Below are 16,205 nucleotides of genomic sequence, written 5' to 3'. Positions count from 1 at the left end.
GACAGTCATGGCCAGGATGGTATTGTATGTTGTAGTATAGAGGATCTCTTTCCTCACCCAAACCTGGTAATATAGAAGATTCACTGCATCTCTGCTTCTGTCTTGATATAAATGCAAAACTAAACAAATGCAGGCAAGTAGCCTAGTATAAATCAACTACAGTAATGTGTAAGAAATTTTAACTACTCCTATGGCTTTCATTTAAATGGATTCAGGTTACTATACTGCCTAATAGTATAACCGCCCATAGTGATTTCCAGGAGTATAGTAAGTGTTGGATAAATTGTTATGATTGTCCATTGTAAAACATTCTCATTTTAGTATGCTAAGATATAGCACAGTGATCTGGAAACTTACGGATAACAGCTCAAAGAACAGATTTATGGCTACTGCATGAACCTGCATTTTACAAAAAGTGGTATGAAGTCAAATAAGAGCCCTTTATAAAACATTGGTAGTGCACATGAGCATGAAGAAATGTTGGGTGGTACATAAGCACTTTTACAGTTTTAATGCTTGTGATTAATTTGCGCTAGGTCTTCTGATAGCTAGATGAGATAATTGCTAACCTCGAATGGACACGTGTAAGGCATAAGGGGAAATTAGCTGAGTTCATGCTATAGTATAATGAACGTGGTGTAAATTCTTTTTGTTTCTGTTGCAGGGTCAGAGATATGTTGACTGATGTTATCAAAGGTGCTTCCAAGTAAGAACTGCTCATTTATTACAGATGAGAATGAGTTCTCTTTTGTGGCAGAAGATGTAAGATAATATTTCCTGCAATTGGTTATCTCCCAATTTCATGATTTCACATGACTGCTGTTCAGGAAAGGAACTCTTCCCCACCCTGTGCTTTGAGATTTTTACCACTGACTGTGTCTATTAGAAAGGCTGATGCCTAATGTTTTGAGTAAAGCCTGGGTAGTGCTATATGCACTGTTAGTCTGGGTTTTTTTTTAACTAGCAGACTGTTTGCCTCAAGTAGCTTCATTTATGTAGAAGTTGGCTAGTCTTTAGTGGAGTATGGGCTCTTCAAAACTGTCCCACTTTCTGTTAAGGTGTCTGTCTTGTGCCAAGATGCCCCCAAAGGCAGGAAATCACATGTTTTCAGATTGTGACAGGCTTGTTCATTTGCTCTTAGAATTAGCACATGGCTTTCAGGCAGCTGTAAGTATCTTAACTTTCCTTCACAGGCTGCTGAAGTGGTTTGCCTTCTTCCTTTCACTCTCCACTGGCAGCTAGCTTCCTATTATGCTTTGCCCTTGGTTAACCTGAAATTGGCCACTTGCACCAGGTTAAGCAAAAGCGTCAGAAATAGTGAATCCTCATAAGAACAAGTACTTAGAAAATCTTAAATCATAAAGATGTAATCAGTGAAAGAATTACAGTGAAATCTCACAGACCATTTCAACATTAGTATTCTTGTAAACGTATAAAAGACTAGTTTGAAATACTTTCATGAGTTGAGAGTTCTGGAGATTTTAATTAAGGCTTTCCATACAGGTTTGAACTTTTTCCTTTTTTAACTAATCATTGTTCAGATATTTAAAATATTCCCAGCTGTTCCGTTTCCTTACATGTCAGTCCATCTTGAAGGAGTCAGTTAAAGAGGGATGAAATTGGAAGATCTGTTTGATATTTTAGCTACTCAATAAATACCTGTGTTAAGATAAGGTAGTAGAAAGAGATAAATAAAGGAGGAACAAAATAATAAACTTTATCATATTTTGTGTCTCAGAATTAAAGTTATTATTTTAGTTATAGAAGTTCATTAGCAAAACTAGTTGAGGTAGAAGCATTGCCTAATTTGGGAGAGAGTGGTGAATTTTCTTTAGGTAACGGCAGAAGGATTTCCTGTGCATAGATCATAGAACTTCTTGTGTTTACTGCCTTTAAGAAAATACTGGGTTTTTTCCGCATATTTTCTTAAAGAGTAAGACACTGCTCTTTTTCATCCTGCGGCTTGTGAGAATGATGATTTTTACCTTCATTAAATTTAAGGCATCCAGCTTTCATGAGTGTGTAGATTTAGAAGTTTCTCTCTGTTTGAGGTACATCATGAAATGTAACCTTTTAGCAGTTGATGATCAACAACACAAAGGTTCTATACATAGATTAGGAAGTTTTTTAAGGCAAGAGATACAGGGAGATTTCAAAGAACATAATTAAGCACCTAGTTGTAATTACTTACAGGTATCTCTTATCTGAAAGGAAATAGTTTCAGTGTTCCAAACAGGACAGGTCAATGACGTTCCACTAAGACCTGTGTGTCTTATTTTAAAAAGCAAACCAGAAATCCAGAAAATATTTTTATTGTGAAAATAAGATCTTTGGATCTGGAACAAATACTTAAATTTGCAGTGTAGGTGTATTTTTACAGCACCAGCTGAGGAAGTTTTTAGAAATGGAAGACTGATGCAAAAAGTGTAGTACACTGTGTACTGGTCTAGTGTAAGACTGTAAGTGGTCCAGTACAGTTGTATTGTTCAGCTGCTATTGTAAAACAACTAAGAGAGTTCCAGCAGGATTATATTGCAGTATGTTTTTCTGGGAATTACTGGGATATCGACATCTATCTTTTCATGAAACTGAGCACAGTTATATTCTCTCTTTTACTTGTAGGTGGCAGATTTTTTTTCTTGAGTTCCTTAAAAGTAAAGGTTTGCACTGTGGTAGAAGGTAGTACTCTTTGAAACATGTCATTTTCCATGATGTTAATGTTTTCATAGCATAGGAGAGTAATTCAAAACTTTTTTTTAAGCTGAGATTTCAGTGATGGCTGTTCTGCTAAATCTCCTGAACAGATGCTGTTGCAGTGAAGTGGCACCTGCCTGTCTAGCATTCTCTGTTTGAAGAGCTTTTTCTGTTGTCCTGTGTAGAGATGGTACTAGCTAAGACCAACTGGTGCATTTCTGTGAGTGCTACTTGCTCTGCAGGGTGACAGTCCTCATTATAGTGGAAGCAAGCTTCTGTTTTTATACAACTTTGTGTGCGCTAGGCTTTATATGAAAGACAAACAAGAAGAAAGACTGAAATGCTTCTCTCCCCCATTCTTTCTCTAATTCCTGAAGATGAAATGTGGTAGACTTTTGCTGAGCTAGAAGATAGCCCAATAAAATTGCTAGGTGCAAAGGCCTTCCCTCCTGGACCACCTGTGGCATAACTTTCCTGCATTGAGATATGTGTTTTGTTGCTTGCATCCCTATTACGCTTCTTAACTGTTTGCCTTTTTCTGTCCAGAGACAGCCCAGTGGTGAAAGGAAACTCTATTTTTGCCTTGACTGGTCTTGCAGTTGCTGTAGCCAAATACGAAAGCAGCCTTTCGTCAGACACTGAAGGGATGCCTGAGGTGAGTCAATATAGGAAAGAGATTCTCTGCTCTTACTGGAATATAATGAAGCAATATGACCAGGTTTTGGGGGAGCTGGTAAGTGGCTGTGAAGTACTTCACATTTTGAAGTTCAAATTTTACCCTGCTTAGTGAATGCCATCTGGTAGCTGCTGTGTGATCTATACAAAAGCAGTCAGAGTGTGTAGGCGCCTTCTTGCAAGAAACGTAACGCTAACACATTTATTTGTTGGTTTTGACAGATGAGATAAAGGTCTAGTGGACACTGAAACCCCGCCAGCCTCTTTTCTCATCATTTTTGCTTTCACTGAATAGTACCTGATCAAAAATAGTGTCTGGAGGGTCAGCATTGGCAAGTAAATGATGCTACTTACTGTACATAAGAATGACAAAATAATCTCATTCCTGATGGATCATAGCTGGAACATCAGCTGCTGAGCTTCTGTTCAAGTAGGACCTGATTTAGGAAAAAATAACAATGAATATTTGGGTTTGATTTTTGCAGACTGAACCTGATTTTCTTCCCACAAAACACTGGATTTCTATGGTCACAGAGACCCTCTTTAGTATTGTGAATAGCCGCTATCGCCCTAAAGGTCAAGTCTTCGCATGGTTCTACCAGGTACGTGTTGTGGTGTTAAAGACAAGAGAATATATCTGTATTTCATACCTGGAGTTCTTAGTGTGGAGTTTCCTCGTTCTGCTTGCCCTATAGTAGTTGTAGTACAGGAGAATCAAAACTTTTCTTGCTTTTGTTCTTTTTCTTTCATTGTGTTTTCTGCTGATATTTGGGTTTGCCTTGAGTTTTTGTCTTTATTACCAAAATAGTAAAAACCACATGTGAGGATACATGAATGAAGGAAATTTTAAAAACAAAAAAAACCTTCAAAACCTAGAATATTCGGCATGTACGTACAAAACAAAACCTTCTAACGTGAACAGAGTCTCCTCAGACCACACTATCAAACTCTTGAGTGATTCTGACACCATTCCTTAGGGCTCTGAAATGCATACTTTCTCAAAATCTAATAGTTATGGAGCCAGTGATTCCTATTTCACAGTACCTCTTGAACCCCTGAGGGCCAGTAGAAGTTGTATTATATGTGCTTGCAGTGTGATAACCAGCCTGAAATTCTGAAGTCATGTGAGTATCAGGCAGTTCTTAAGTAGGACCTGTGATACTGAAAGCTCAGTATAGACCTTAAGGCATAGGTATTGCTAACTCTTGACTATCTGTGGTCAACACAACCAGGTTGGAGATTGTTTGTGTCATGGATGCAGAAAGGAACTTGGGTCTTACAAGGCCAAATACCAGCCTGCTAATGTATCATAATGTTTTGTAACCGGAACTTCATTAACTGCATTCATGAACTGCATTTAGTCCAGTAGTGAGATGTTAGTGTCAAAAAGCTGAAAATTACTGATGGACCTGAGTCAGCTCTGGCATGTGACCCCTGTCATCACTGATGGGGGACATAGATCACCAAATCAAATGTGTGATTAAATGCTAGACTAGCTGGACATAAGGAGCTTCAACTACTTGGTTGGTACTACCAGTTTTTGCCGAATTGTTCTGTGACTGCTGCCTTTGAAAATAATGCTGTTTAAAAAAGGTATTTTTGAGGAAGAACAATGTGACAATGTTTCAGTTCTAAAATCCACTCTGTTTTAAAAAAAAAAAAATTAAAAAAATCTTATGCTTGTAAAGTTCTAAGGCACACAATAGAAATCACCATTTAGCAGAGTGCCTTGCATCCTGATGGGATTTTTTTCCTGTTCCTTTTCAGAGTTGCACGTGGAAGTTGATAAGTATACTTTAGGCTATTACTTCAATCAGTTCATTGCTTTATAAATAGGGGTAGCAGTATGGATTTTACCTTTCAAAATGGAAAGGAATTAAAAGCCTTTGTAAGGGATCTTTCTTCTGGAAAGCATCTCTGCTGGTTATCTTGCAAGATCTCATGATATTTTGTCATCCTAGGTGCGATGCTTTTAAGGTAGTGGTTTTTCCAACTCACTCAATTCTTGGTGTGTTATAATTACAGAAGTGCATTAACATCGTGGCTGGTTTCTGTTTGCCCTTCTGATCACACTGCTCAGTAAGTTAACAAGGAAGGTGAAAACTAAAATAGACCAATGTATTTATGTGCAGACTAGCTGTTAAATTCTAGTTGCATCCTCTCTTATCCTTTGTTTACAGTTTCATACTTAACAATCTTATTTACACTTAGAAATTATATTCTGAATTACCCTAGTTTTAAGCTGCTTACAAGGTAAGGCAAATGGAAAAGTTACCATAGGCAATTCCATGAAATACTGTTTATTGCCAGATTGCAATGCATCTGTGCTGCTGTTTGCTGTATGGGTATTTATTTTAAATTCCTAAAGTGCTGAGTGTTACTACCTGGAAAGGAGTTTTATTTCCCTCCCCCAAGAGGAAAAGAAAAAAAAATTCTTTTTTATGTTTTTCTAGAAATCCTATTCAGGTGAAAATACTGCTAGTATTATAGCTCGTTCCTGTGCAGCCACTGCTTTGTCTCTCCTGGTGCCAGTTTTCATTTCATCATGCAAGGAGAAGGTTGAGGAGGTCCTGAATATGCTGACTGACAGGTTACCTGGGAAACCAAATGCTGATGAGTCTCAAGCTGTTCAAATCCACGTGGGCCTTGGTTTGGGGATGTTTATCTCACGTTTGTATGAAGAAAAAGTCAGGTAAGGATTACCATATGTAGTGTAGGTGTGCAAATAACTTCCTTCTTTTTCCTGCATGTGGCCTTAAGTTCTGAGGAATTAAAGTATTTACAAGTCATGGGCAAATTATTCTTGAAGGGCTTTGCAACATTTCTTAAAAGATGTCTTTTATTATCAGTCTTCACCACCCCCCCCCCCCAGTGCTATCCTGGATATTTTGCCATTCTTTCAGGATGAACGATTAATTTTCATCATATCTTAAGGTACATGTGCAAAGCAGTCAGCTAGAAGAGCCACACATACGCTTTTAAAGGGGACTAGCTGCCCTAGGAGACTTAATTGTAAAATAATTCACAGTTTCATCGGTTCCTTCCTAAGTGGTGCTCTGGGCACAGGATAGTGTCCACTTACATGATATAAGTTACGCATATGGGGATGGACGTACAGCTGAAGTAGTGTAATGGGCTGTCTTTAAGGCGTGCTGTTACAGCTACGTTGGCAGCAAAGAGATGTTCTGAAGTTGGTAGAAAATGCCTCCTTTTCAGAAGGGTTGGCCTCAGTTGCAAATTTCCGATGATTCCAGAGAAATTTAGTAGGTTTGGCTTTATACTCCTCCAGCTTCTTGACTACTGGGGATTCTGTCTGCCTATATACCCATAATAAATGTTTAATTGGTGTACAAGCACAGGTATCAAACAGATTTGGCTGTCAGTTGTTAGTTTGCTCAGTGAAGCTAATGTTTCTGATTCACCTGCCTTTGTTAAAACACTGTGCAGCATTGCTCTGTTCTAATCTTCATCCTTTGCTGTCTTGATGCCTTGCTGCCTCTGACTCAGCCTCATAATTTGGGGATGAACTGTCTCTGGATGATTAGTCAGTGGTGGCAACGGAGCTACACACAGACATTAAAAGGTTCTTTTTAAAAAGAATGACGTTAGATCAGCTTGGTATTTTGGAGTACGTGAATCTTTATTTTGGGTTTTTGGGTTTTGTTTGTTTGGGGAGGGGTGTTGAAATTAATAAATTTATCTAAAAATTTCATATGGACTATATCAGTTTTTACTCTTCCACTACCCTGCATAATTTCAAAGCTTCATCTCACACATTCTTCCAAGCATTGACTTGCAACAACAGCAAAACCTGTAAGGGTATAGCTATAGCTAATATCAAATCATAGAGTTAATTTGCATTAAAGATGTCCTGGTCATTAAGAAAACTGTGTACATGTTTTGTGAGAGGGGAGTCCCTATGACATCTCTGGACTGAGGTGTAAATGCTTCTTATTTTATCAGTAAGTTAGGCAAAGAGATGGAGGGAGAGATTTACAGAGCTAATATCTTAAAACGTTATGAATTTTCAGCTTATAAATAGTTACAGGTCTAGCTGAGATCATGTTCTATCAGTATCCTCCTCCTACTGCCAGGCATGTTTTACAAATCCTGGGTGCTGGGTTTCTTTCTGGGTGTTGTAGCAATAATGGTTGCCAGTTCAGGTCTGAATATGTTTTTATTATTTGTATATGAGTATGTTTATATGAATGTGACACAAATGACCAGTCATGTAGCTATTGCTTACAGACTAGTATGAGAACCTGTTACAGCAAGAAAAGAACACTATTTACTGGCATGTTCAGTCTCAGCAGGAGGTTTAATATCTTATATGATTTAAAGAGCAGAGGTGTGTTTTGGATTTTTTGGGTTTCTGTTTTGTCTTGGTTTTGCAGTGATGTGCCTGGTCAACAGATGAATTTAGTTCTAATGAAGTCCCTGGATGCGCTGGAAGACTGCTGCTTTGACACCAGTCTGGAGTACAAGTGAGTTTCCTTCGTTACTGATGATATTTTGTTTTATTTCGAGCTCCACCTTTTTAATTCATGCTTTTTTTCCTGAATTCTACACAGAAGAGTGTAAGGATAGGATAAGGAGACAGCCTATTCTGAGTACTTCCATAGAATCACCAACTTGTGCAGGCTGGCAAGGACCTTCAGAGGTCCACATCCCTCCCCAAAACAGACTCAGCCATGGACTTGGACTACATTGCCCAAGGCCTTACAGTCAGGGTTTGAAATCCCCAACTGGAGACAGCACAATGTCTCTGGGCCCTGGCTCCACTTTTGGGCTGTCCTTATCTCTATGGGAACATCTGATGTTTCAGCTTGTGCCCACTGCCTCTTAGCCTCCCACCATGCAAAAGCCCAGCTACATCTCCTCAGTCCTTTCCTGTCAGTGCTGAAGATGCTGTTGGGTGTCCCCAAAGCCATCACTTCTCACAGATGAACCAGCTGTGGTCCCACAGCCTCTGCTCTCCAGGCAAGGGCTCCAGCCTCGCTGCCTTGGTAGCCTCCCATGAACTTGTTCCAGTTTTGTTGGTGTCTTTCCTGTGCATTCAGAGCAGTAATCCAGGTGTGTTGGTGAGCACAGAGTAGAGGGATGATCCTTCCCCTGGCTCTCATGGCTGTGTCCTGCCCATGCTGCCTGCCCACTGCTGGCCCTCATCGCTGCCTGGGTGCATGTCTGGCCCTGGCTCAGCTTGCTGCCCACCAGTGCCTGAGGCTGTCCCCAAGAGCTGATGCCCAGCCCCTCTGGTCCCAGCCTGTCTGTTGCCAGGTGCAGGACTGTGAGTTGATGCTTGTTGAATTTCAGGATGTTCCTGCTGATTTATTCCTCTCTGTACCATCTCTACTAAGTGAGTGTGTCCATAAATAAATATATATTAAAAAAATACTTTATATATGAACATATGTAAGTGTATGCATATGTGCATATATCTAACACACATAGTTTTTTTCATACAGTCCCCAGTGCTAGGTGAAAAGAAGCAATGACCACCACTGTTAATCCCTGTCAACCCACAAGTAAAAACCTTGGGCATGTATAGAGAACCACACAATCTTGCTCACAGGCAGTGGGAAGATACCAGTAATTCTAGGAGCAGGGTTGCTCATCTTACCTGCACATGTTCATTAATGAAAGATGGTTTTGAAAGTCATTTTTTGGCGCTTTTGGGTGGTTGCCAAGTGTTCAATGAAGTCTAGCTGCTTCTGCGTTGGAGCCTGTTACTGGAATGTGGATGTGTGTACAATACAGTGTGAGCTCTGGGAGCAGCTGCCTCACGTGGCTTACTTATCTGGGAGAGCCAGGCCGTTAATTTAACAGCTGTGGATGGCATGTTGAATACTGAGTAAAGCAAATAATATTTCATTTAACCAATTGAGGTTATGCCTCAGGTGTCCGAAAGAGAGGAGCAGCCCACCAGCAGGGCAAGAAATTATTGAAAAGTGTTGCACAATTACTAGCATTGGCAAACCTGGAATAATTGAACAATAAAACATCTGTCAGTTGCCATTAAACAACTAACATAACATAGTAGTATGTGTCTTCCACAGTAGTAATTTCCTTTTTAAATCAGGGAAGGAACTGCAGTGTCTTGAGTGCCTCAGTGTGAGTGCATAGAGGTTTGGGTTTTTTTATTTTGAATATTATTCTGCCCAGCTCTTCCCTATTCAAAGGAAACAGAGCAGTAATTCCTGTTTGCCTTTGCCCTCTCCTTCTCCAGTGGACCTTCTGAAAAGCTGTGAGGGGTCACAGTTGCGCAGCATTGGGCTGTGAACCTGTATAGCTTAGTCAGGATTTGGATTGCCTCTTGAGTGGCACAGGATGAGACACATGGTGGGGGGGGATGTATCAGCTGCATCACTTCAATTACACCTGTTGCTGCTTGTTTGTGCGACCTAGTAGCTAAGTGCCTCACAGAAAAGCCAAACTAGACTTCTCTGGCAGCGAGAGGTTGCCGGAAGAATATGAAACAATGGCAAGCAGGAAAGGGAAGATTGAAGGGTGGGTAGTTTTTTATGCTGGGCGTAATGGCTGCATTTTTTAAAGGTTAATGGTAAGTTAGTGTCTAGTGTGAGCACTCCTTGTGAGCAAAGAAGTAGTGTAAAGCTGTAAATGTTGCAGACTTGTCCAAGTTTGGCATTTGTCCACTTTTAAACTGCTATTCCAAAGTAAGGGCCTTTCTAGCCTTTTCATCCGGTATGATAGGCCTGGCCAGCTCCGGGACGTCAGCGTTACGCTGACCTTTTCATCAGTGTTTCACCCGTGCCAAACTGGCGATTCTCTCTTTCTGTTAAAATAGGTTGCAAGCTTTTTGAGAGTAGGTATATTATGCGGTCCAGATGTGAGAGGACGGAGTTCCCTTTTTTCTGAATGCCGTCAGTAATCATATGCTCTCCTGCGGCTGCTCTGACCTGACGTGTGGCCGGGGGGGCTCCCGGTACCAGCCTGTCGCCCTGCGGGGCGCGGGGAGCTGTGCCGGCCGCCGCCGGGCCGGCGCTGTCCGGGCTCATGCTGCCCCCTAGCGGAACGCAGGGCCCCCCGCACCCTGCCGCCCGGCTGCAGACTTGGGCCATGTGGCATGCCTCCTGATTGTTTTGGAAAGTGTGCCTCTCTGCTCAGTAACACACTTCTGCGGGGTGTTAAGTGAGACAACTCACGCACTGAGGGACGTTATCGAGAAAGAGAGGTTTCTGCTGAATTTTGGTTTTGTTTTTCTACCCTGAGTGTCTAGATAAGAAAGTGGTTTATCAATGCGTGTGCTATGCAAACTGGAGCTCACACAAGCGCGCTTCACTGGTCATGTCAGCCTTGATAGGAATGTTGGTTTTATATATAATTTTCTTCATTTAATTAGGCGAATTCTCTTTTTAAAACGGGGGGGGGGGGGGGGGAAGAGGTAAGAGGAGTGAAGAAAACAGAGTTGTTTTCAATAAGCGGTAAGAATCTTTCCCTGAGCTAGTGCTTTAGCTTGGTGAAAGTCCACTTATGTTCCATAAGAATCTCTATGTCTGTGTAAGTTGCATAAAATACTCTAAAGTTTCTTCTCAGAAAAGGTCACTGTGAGAATAATGCTCGTAAATCAGTACTCTCTTATCTGTTGTAGCCGCACAGGAAAAAAAAAACAAAAGTGAAACTCATAATCTTCTTCTAAAGGGGGAAAAACATTTCAGATGGTTAAGCCTGTTAATATGATGCTGCTTCAGTTTTCAACTGAAACAGTGTTTCATATTGCAGAGACTTAGGAGCTTTGCAGTTACTCCTGATTTTAAATGGAACGCACTCAGATGTTACCAAGAGATCTGTGAGTGGACCTTAAATCTGCCCTTATGTTAGCCAGAAACTGAAATAAGTGTATTTTTAAAATACACTGATACACCACTTTTCAGTATACACGTGTATGGAAAATGTGCATGACAGGTGATTTAGACAGTTCTTTAGGCTACTAGGTTTTATCAGACTTATTGATTACAGAAACTACATAACACTTCATTTTTTTCTCCCAAGCCTAACTTACAGAGAGCATAGGTTCAGCAAGCATGTACATTCATGGCTGTTAACTTTTCCAGTTATTCATATAGGTTATATTCAACAGATTTTTGTCAGATCAACCTCAGTGTACTGGGGGGGGGGGGGGGAGTAGATAATTTGGGGGGAGGGGGGGTGCGGGCGGGAAATCAAAGGCAGGGTTCCAGTTGTAACAGTACAACATACGGGTAACAAACATAGCAGTACATATGGTCCCTGTATTGGAACGTTTTCCTTCTCCCCCTGCCCCTCACAAACAAAGAAAAACGTGTTGAAGATTGGATTGACTGACCTTTTGAAAGGCTTGCATGTAAAAAGTTTTTGAGAATACCAAGAAGCCGGAGAGTTTTTTGGCTTGCCTTGTTACATTTCCCATATTGAGGATGAATTCTACAAGACCTTTGCAAATATGGCTTTTTGTATAAAGTTATTGCATGGCAGAATTAGCTTGCATCTGTAAGAATAAATATTGGAGAAATATTGAGCAAATGATAAATGGTGATACATGTTGAGTAAAGATGTGGTAAAGAGCAAATTGTTATGAAACCTGAAATACACACGAGCCTTCCTTTAAATTGCTCTGTGTGGAGCATTAAACTGACTTGCTTTTTATGGAGTTTTTTGCAAGGTCACTAGCTGTTTCATTTTACTTTAAGGCATTTTCAGTCAAAACTGTCATCAAACTTTTATATTGTTCTTTCAGAAACGTGTCAGACTCCACTGACCTCAGGATTATCAGGAAAATAGCAGTTTTCCTTCATCCTAAAATACAAACCTTTTGTTTTATTTCATGATTTGTTCATTGAAGTGCTTCGTTATGTGATGTGATGGACTGTAGTGCCCTGTACACTGCCAAGTTACATTATTGAGATAAATGACAGTAGATTCAAAGGTGACTCATGACAGTAGTGCAGTATGTCTGATGCACTGGCAGTAAAACACTTAAAATGTGCTGGGAAATCTGAGATATCGTGTGGATGAAGTGCACTTACATATTAATTTTATGTAGATCACAAACAAGGTGGCCAAGTGAAAACAATTGCTAGTTACAAAAAGGGGAGCAGAAGGAGTGAAGTTTTACTCTTGCTTCAGTCCCCACTTATGTTTTGGGTCTTTGCTAAGAATCAACAACATAAAAAATTGTAGCTCTAATTAGGAACTTTGTTTTCTTTCTGTATATTTTTGTCAACAAGCAATAGTGTAAAATTGTATATAGAAATCTTGTGTATAAGCCATATCCTTATTTTGTTGGCTGTTCATGAATTCAGATATGCCAGTTACTTAAAAATGTTGATTCCAAAGGTTGGTTTCATCATCTTTGCTGGAAAAAGAAGACACCACTGCCAAGATACCACTCCGAGTCTTCTAGCCATGCTTGTCATCTTCATCCCCAGCTGCTGAAAAACATTAGCTTATAAATATGACTGAAGTTATTCTCAGAAGTTTCTTTTTTACTTAGCTGAGTAAAAGCAGTAACTCTTCCCATTTTTAAGTTGGATAGCAGAAGCTTAGAAAAATGCCTAAGATCCTAGCCATGTTCATTTGACTGCTCGCTACATGCAGTGTCTGTCATTGGCATGTTCAGGGAGATACATGAGGGGAAAAAAAAATCTTCATCTTCAGATAAGAGCTGCTGCTTTAAGCTATTGTGTATGTGTGCCAGTGAGAGATCACCTACAGAGCAGTGAGTATCTGCTGTGCTTTTAGTATCTCATGATGGAAGCCAGAACTGTTTGGGATTTTTCTGATAAAACTTTTCAGTATTATGACTGATGACCTGTGGAAACTGAAACTTGTTTTGGGAGCACAGGTGCTGAATTTAGTAAGAGTTCTCTGGTCCAGAACGGAATTTCTGGTCAAATCTGAAAAAGAGGCAGAGACTGTGAAGCTGTTCATGCCAGCTGCCCTATTAAATTACGTACTTTGAAGCTGTGGTGTTCTTGTTGCAATTTCAAGTATCCTCAGCATCAAACTGTTAGTTGTGCTGGATATGTCTGCCCTGTTGAAGCTGGTCCACTGTTGCGTATGTGTATTTTAGTACATATGGGTTAGAATGTATACCTGACACTCATGTTCTGAAATGCAGGTGAATACCTTAATCTGTACAGCCATCTTAGCTGCTTTCTGACTCAATCACTAATGTCATTATTTTTGCAAACTGGAACACCTCTTGCAGGAGTCTGAGAGCAACAGATCCTAATATAGCCAGCAGACCTGCAATTAGTATGTTTAACTGGGATATCAGAGTTTGGGATAAATCAGATGGAGAAGTTTGGATCCATACTTCCTTCGTACTAGTTGATGTGCTTGTTGATGGGGCTATTGGTTCTTCAGGGGCAGAAGGAATAAGGAGGCTGTATGTGTAAGATTTATTATTTTAAACGCACGTTTTCTTCTTGTGCTGCTCTTTCACCCTGTGTCTCCTGAAAAGCATCACCTATGTGTGAAATAAAAACCATTTGTAAAATTGACTGTGGTAAGTAATTATCCACAGGGCTAGTTATCAGGCAAGGCCAAGAGGTCTTTTTGCTCAGCAACCCATGCTGGGGTGAAAAGAGAGTTCAGAGCAGCCAAAGCATACTTAATCCCTTTTCTTTTGTCTTCTCTTTAAGCACGGGATGTATTTTGGGAGTAGGACTTGTTCTTTCACTTATGAGTCACAGTAGCCAAACAGAATCACGAGTACATGTTTCTGCTTCGTTGCGAAAACTCTGCAAATACCTGGACAGCAGTGAGGACCAAAGCAGATGGGTCCAGGAGGTATGGCCTATTCTATCGCAAATTTTAAATCTTCCTTTTACTTTGTTGCCTCCCTTTAATAACTATAGACTTTTTACTGAAGCTTTGTATCTGTAGTACTGGAATGGTTGGTTTCTATTATTTCTTTCACAGTATGTGGTTTTATATCTGCTGAAGAAAACAACAACAATAATAATAGAAGAATAACTTGTAATGCTGCACAAACATTAAGAAACTGCCTGAAAAGATAACAGACATCATTCTTTAAAGTGCTTCTTTAATTCCTTAATCTCAGATTAAATTGTTGAAAGTTGGATCCTGAGTAACTGTGAATATGGGTCTCTCTTATATACAGTTATTTACTGCTCATCTGATCTACTAGAAAGCAGACCGCAAGTTACTCTCAGAGAGAACCTTAATGCTAGTACTTTCTTCTTCAATATGCCTCCTGTTTCCTTCTTTGAAAGCTGCTGTCACTAGCTGATGTGAATCTTGCACTTGGGAATGCTGCTATGGCCCCATTTGCTGTTGTCTTTATAACTATGTTTTGAAGACTTAAACTGAGCTCTGCTAAGTTTGAGCATGCATTTCAATGTATTTTGCCAAGATATGTCCTGTAAGTTTTGACATGGTCCATGCACTAATTCTATAACCTTGTTGAGGTAGAAATTGAGAAGAAAAACTGATGAAATCGGAGGAGTTTACAACAGAAAACAAGAATTGGGATAAGCAGGTGTTTTGCACAAAAAAAGCAACCCTGTACCTGTTGTATGTAAGCCTGCAACATCTGAACAGCTGAGTTGCATAATCCTCTGTTTTTTCTAAGGGAGTTAGCAGAGATTGATAGTATGATTCTCTTTCCCCTCTTGGTACTGCTCAAAGCTCTTTATTAAAGGTCTTCTTTTATGGAGTTTAATTTTTTTGGCAGGACATATGTGTTGGGGATTAGCCTTTTGCAGTTTGTGGTTCGTGCGTTAAAATGACTTACAGCTATGAAATCATTACTCTCTCCCCAGAGATCTCAAAGTGCTTTACTGAACTTAAACTGGGTTCAATACAGCAACTTCTGAGATGAAAGGCAGCAGCTGTTTAACATCATGAGATAGTTTGGGATGAGAAACAAAACCTACCTTTTTCAATTAAAATCTCTGTAAGGAGTTATACAGATAATTACATGAGTAAAATTTGGCCAGCACCCTAGGATGAGTACTACTATATTTATGAGATGCACAAGAGGCTCTTTCAGAGCTATAAATGGCTGGCATATAATTCTGTACTTGAGAGATAACTTTGGCCTGCTGCAGCGAGAGCATTAGTTACTCCAAGTCAAATTGTTGTCAATCCTGCACAGTAGGTAGGTGCTCTCTACTTCCCTCATAGTCATGTATTCTGTTGCTTAGCTTTGGTACAAAGGAGGTTAAACAGTTGGCACAGTTGCCTTGTTGAAAGTTCAGACTTCATTTCCATATTCTCCACGTCTAAGGCTGAAGAACAGAAAAGCAGTGTCGCTTGTGAATCCTTCTGCAAGGACATGAGGCTAGTGTCATGCACTGTGTGGGGAAGACAGTTCTACTACATGCTCCTCTTCTGGCCTTGTGGATCTGCTTGTAGCCCTGATGGGATCACAGCATGCTGTGTATGCTCACATAAATATTGATCAGATACTTGTGTTGAGAAAAATAACTACATTTGTGTGGAGGATCAGGATTTTGACCTACACAAAACCAGAAGTACTTCCAAGCTTTAGTCGTATTTGTTTAATGTTAGCATCAATGAAGAATCTTTCAGAGAGGGCATAAACATCTGAAAGTATAAATTGAAAACATCATGGCTTTTTTATCATGCTGGCACATTGCTCCATGTGCACATTGCTACAGTGAGTTTGATCAGACACTGGTTAACAGAATTATGGGTTTTTTTCAGGTACTTGCCTATTCTGTGGCCTGTTCCTGTGTCTCTGCTTTCAGTGTTGGAATCATAGAAGCAGCTGAGGCTGAGGAGGCCATGAACAAGCTACGGACCTTAGTGGAAAATAATCAGCAGGTCATAATGCAGTGTTTGGGCTT

The 16,205-nt window shown here is 40.1% G+C and overlaps 1 protein-coding gene across 1 annotated transcript in view; it reads left to right on the top strand.

Moving 5' to 3' along the window:
* Positions 1 to 16,205, top strand: part of FOCAD (focadhesin) — a 128,414-nt gene that overhangs the window by 94,584 nt on the left and 17,625 nt on the right. Inside the window, exons 24-30 of the mRNA XM_050912921.1 lie at positions 665 to 706; positions 3,241 to 3,349; positions 3,855 to 3,971; positions 5,823 to 6,061; positions 7,764 to 7,853; positions 14,013 to 14,160; positions 16,063 to 16,182. Coding sequence (XP_050768878.1) covers positions 665 to 706; positions 3,241 to 3,349; positions 3,855 to 3,971; positions 5,823 to 6,061; positions 7,764 to 7,853; positions 14,013 to 14,160; positions 16,063 to 16,182 — 865 coding nt within the window. The remainder of the gene's footprint in view (positions 1 to 664; positions 707 to 3,240; positions 3,350 to 3,854; positions 3,972 to 5,822; positions 6,062 to 7,763; positions 7,854 to 14,012; positions 14,161 to 16,062; positions 16,183 to 16,205) is intronic.

The sequence above is a fragment of the Gymnogyps californianus genome, chromosome Z (assembly GCF_018139145.2).
Source record: "Gymnogyps californianus isolate 813 chromosome Z, ASM1813914v2, whole genome shotgun sequence".
Classification (NCBI taxonomy): Eukaryota; Metazoa; Chordata; class Aves; order Accipitriformes; family Cathartidae; genus Gymnogyps; species Gymnogyps californianus.
Note: the sequence above shows the minus strand (reverse complement) of the source record. Positions and strands in the feature narration are given on the sequence as shown.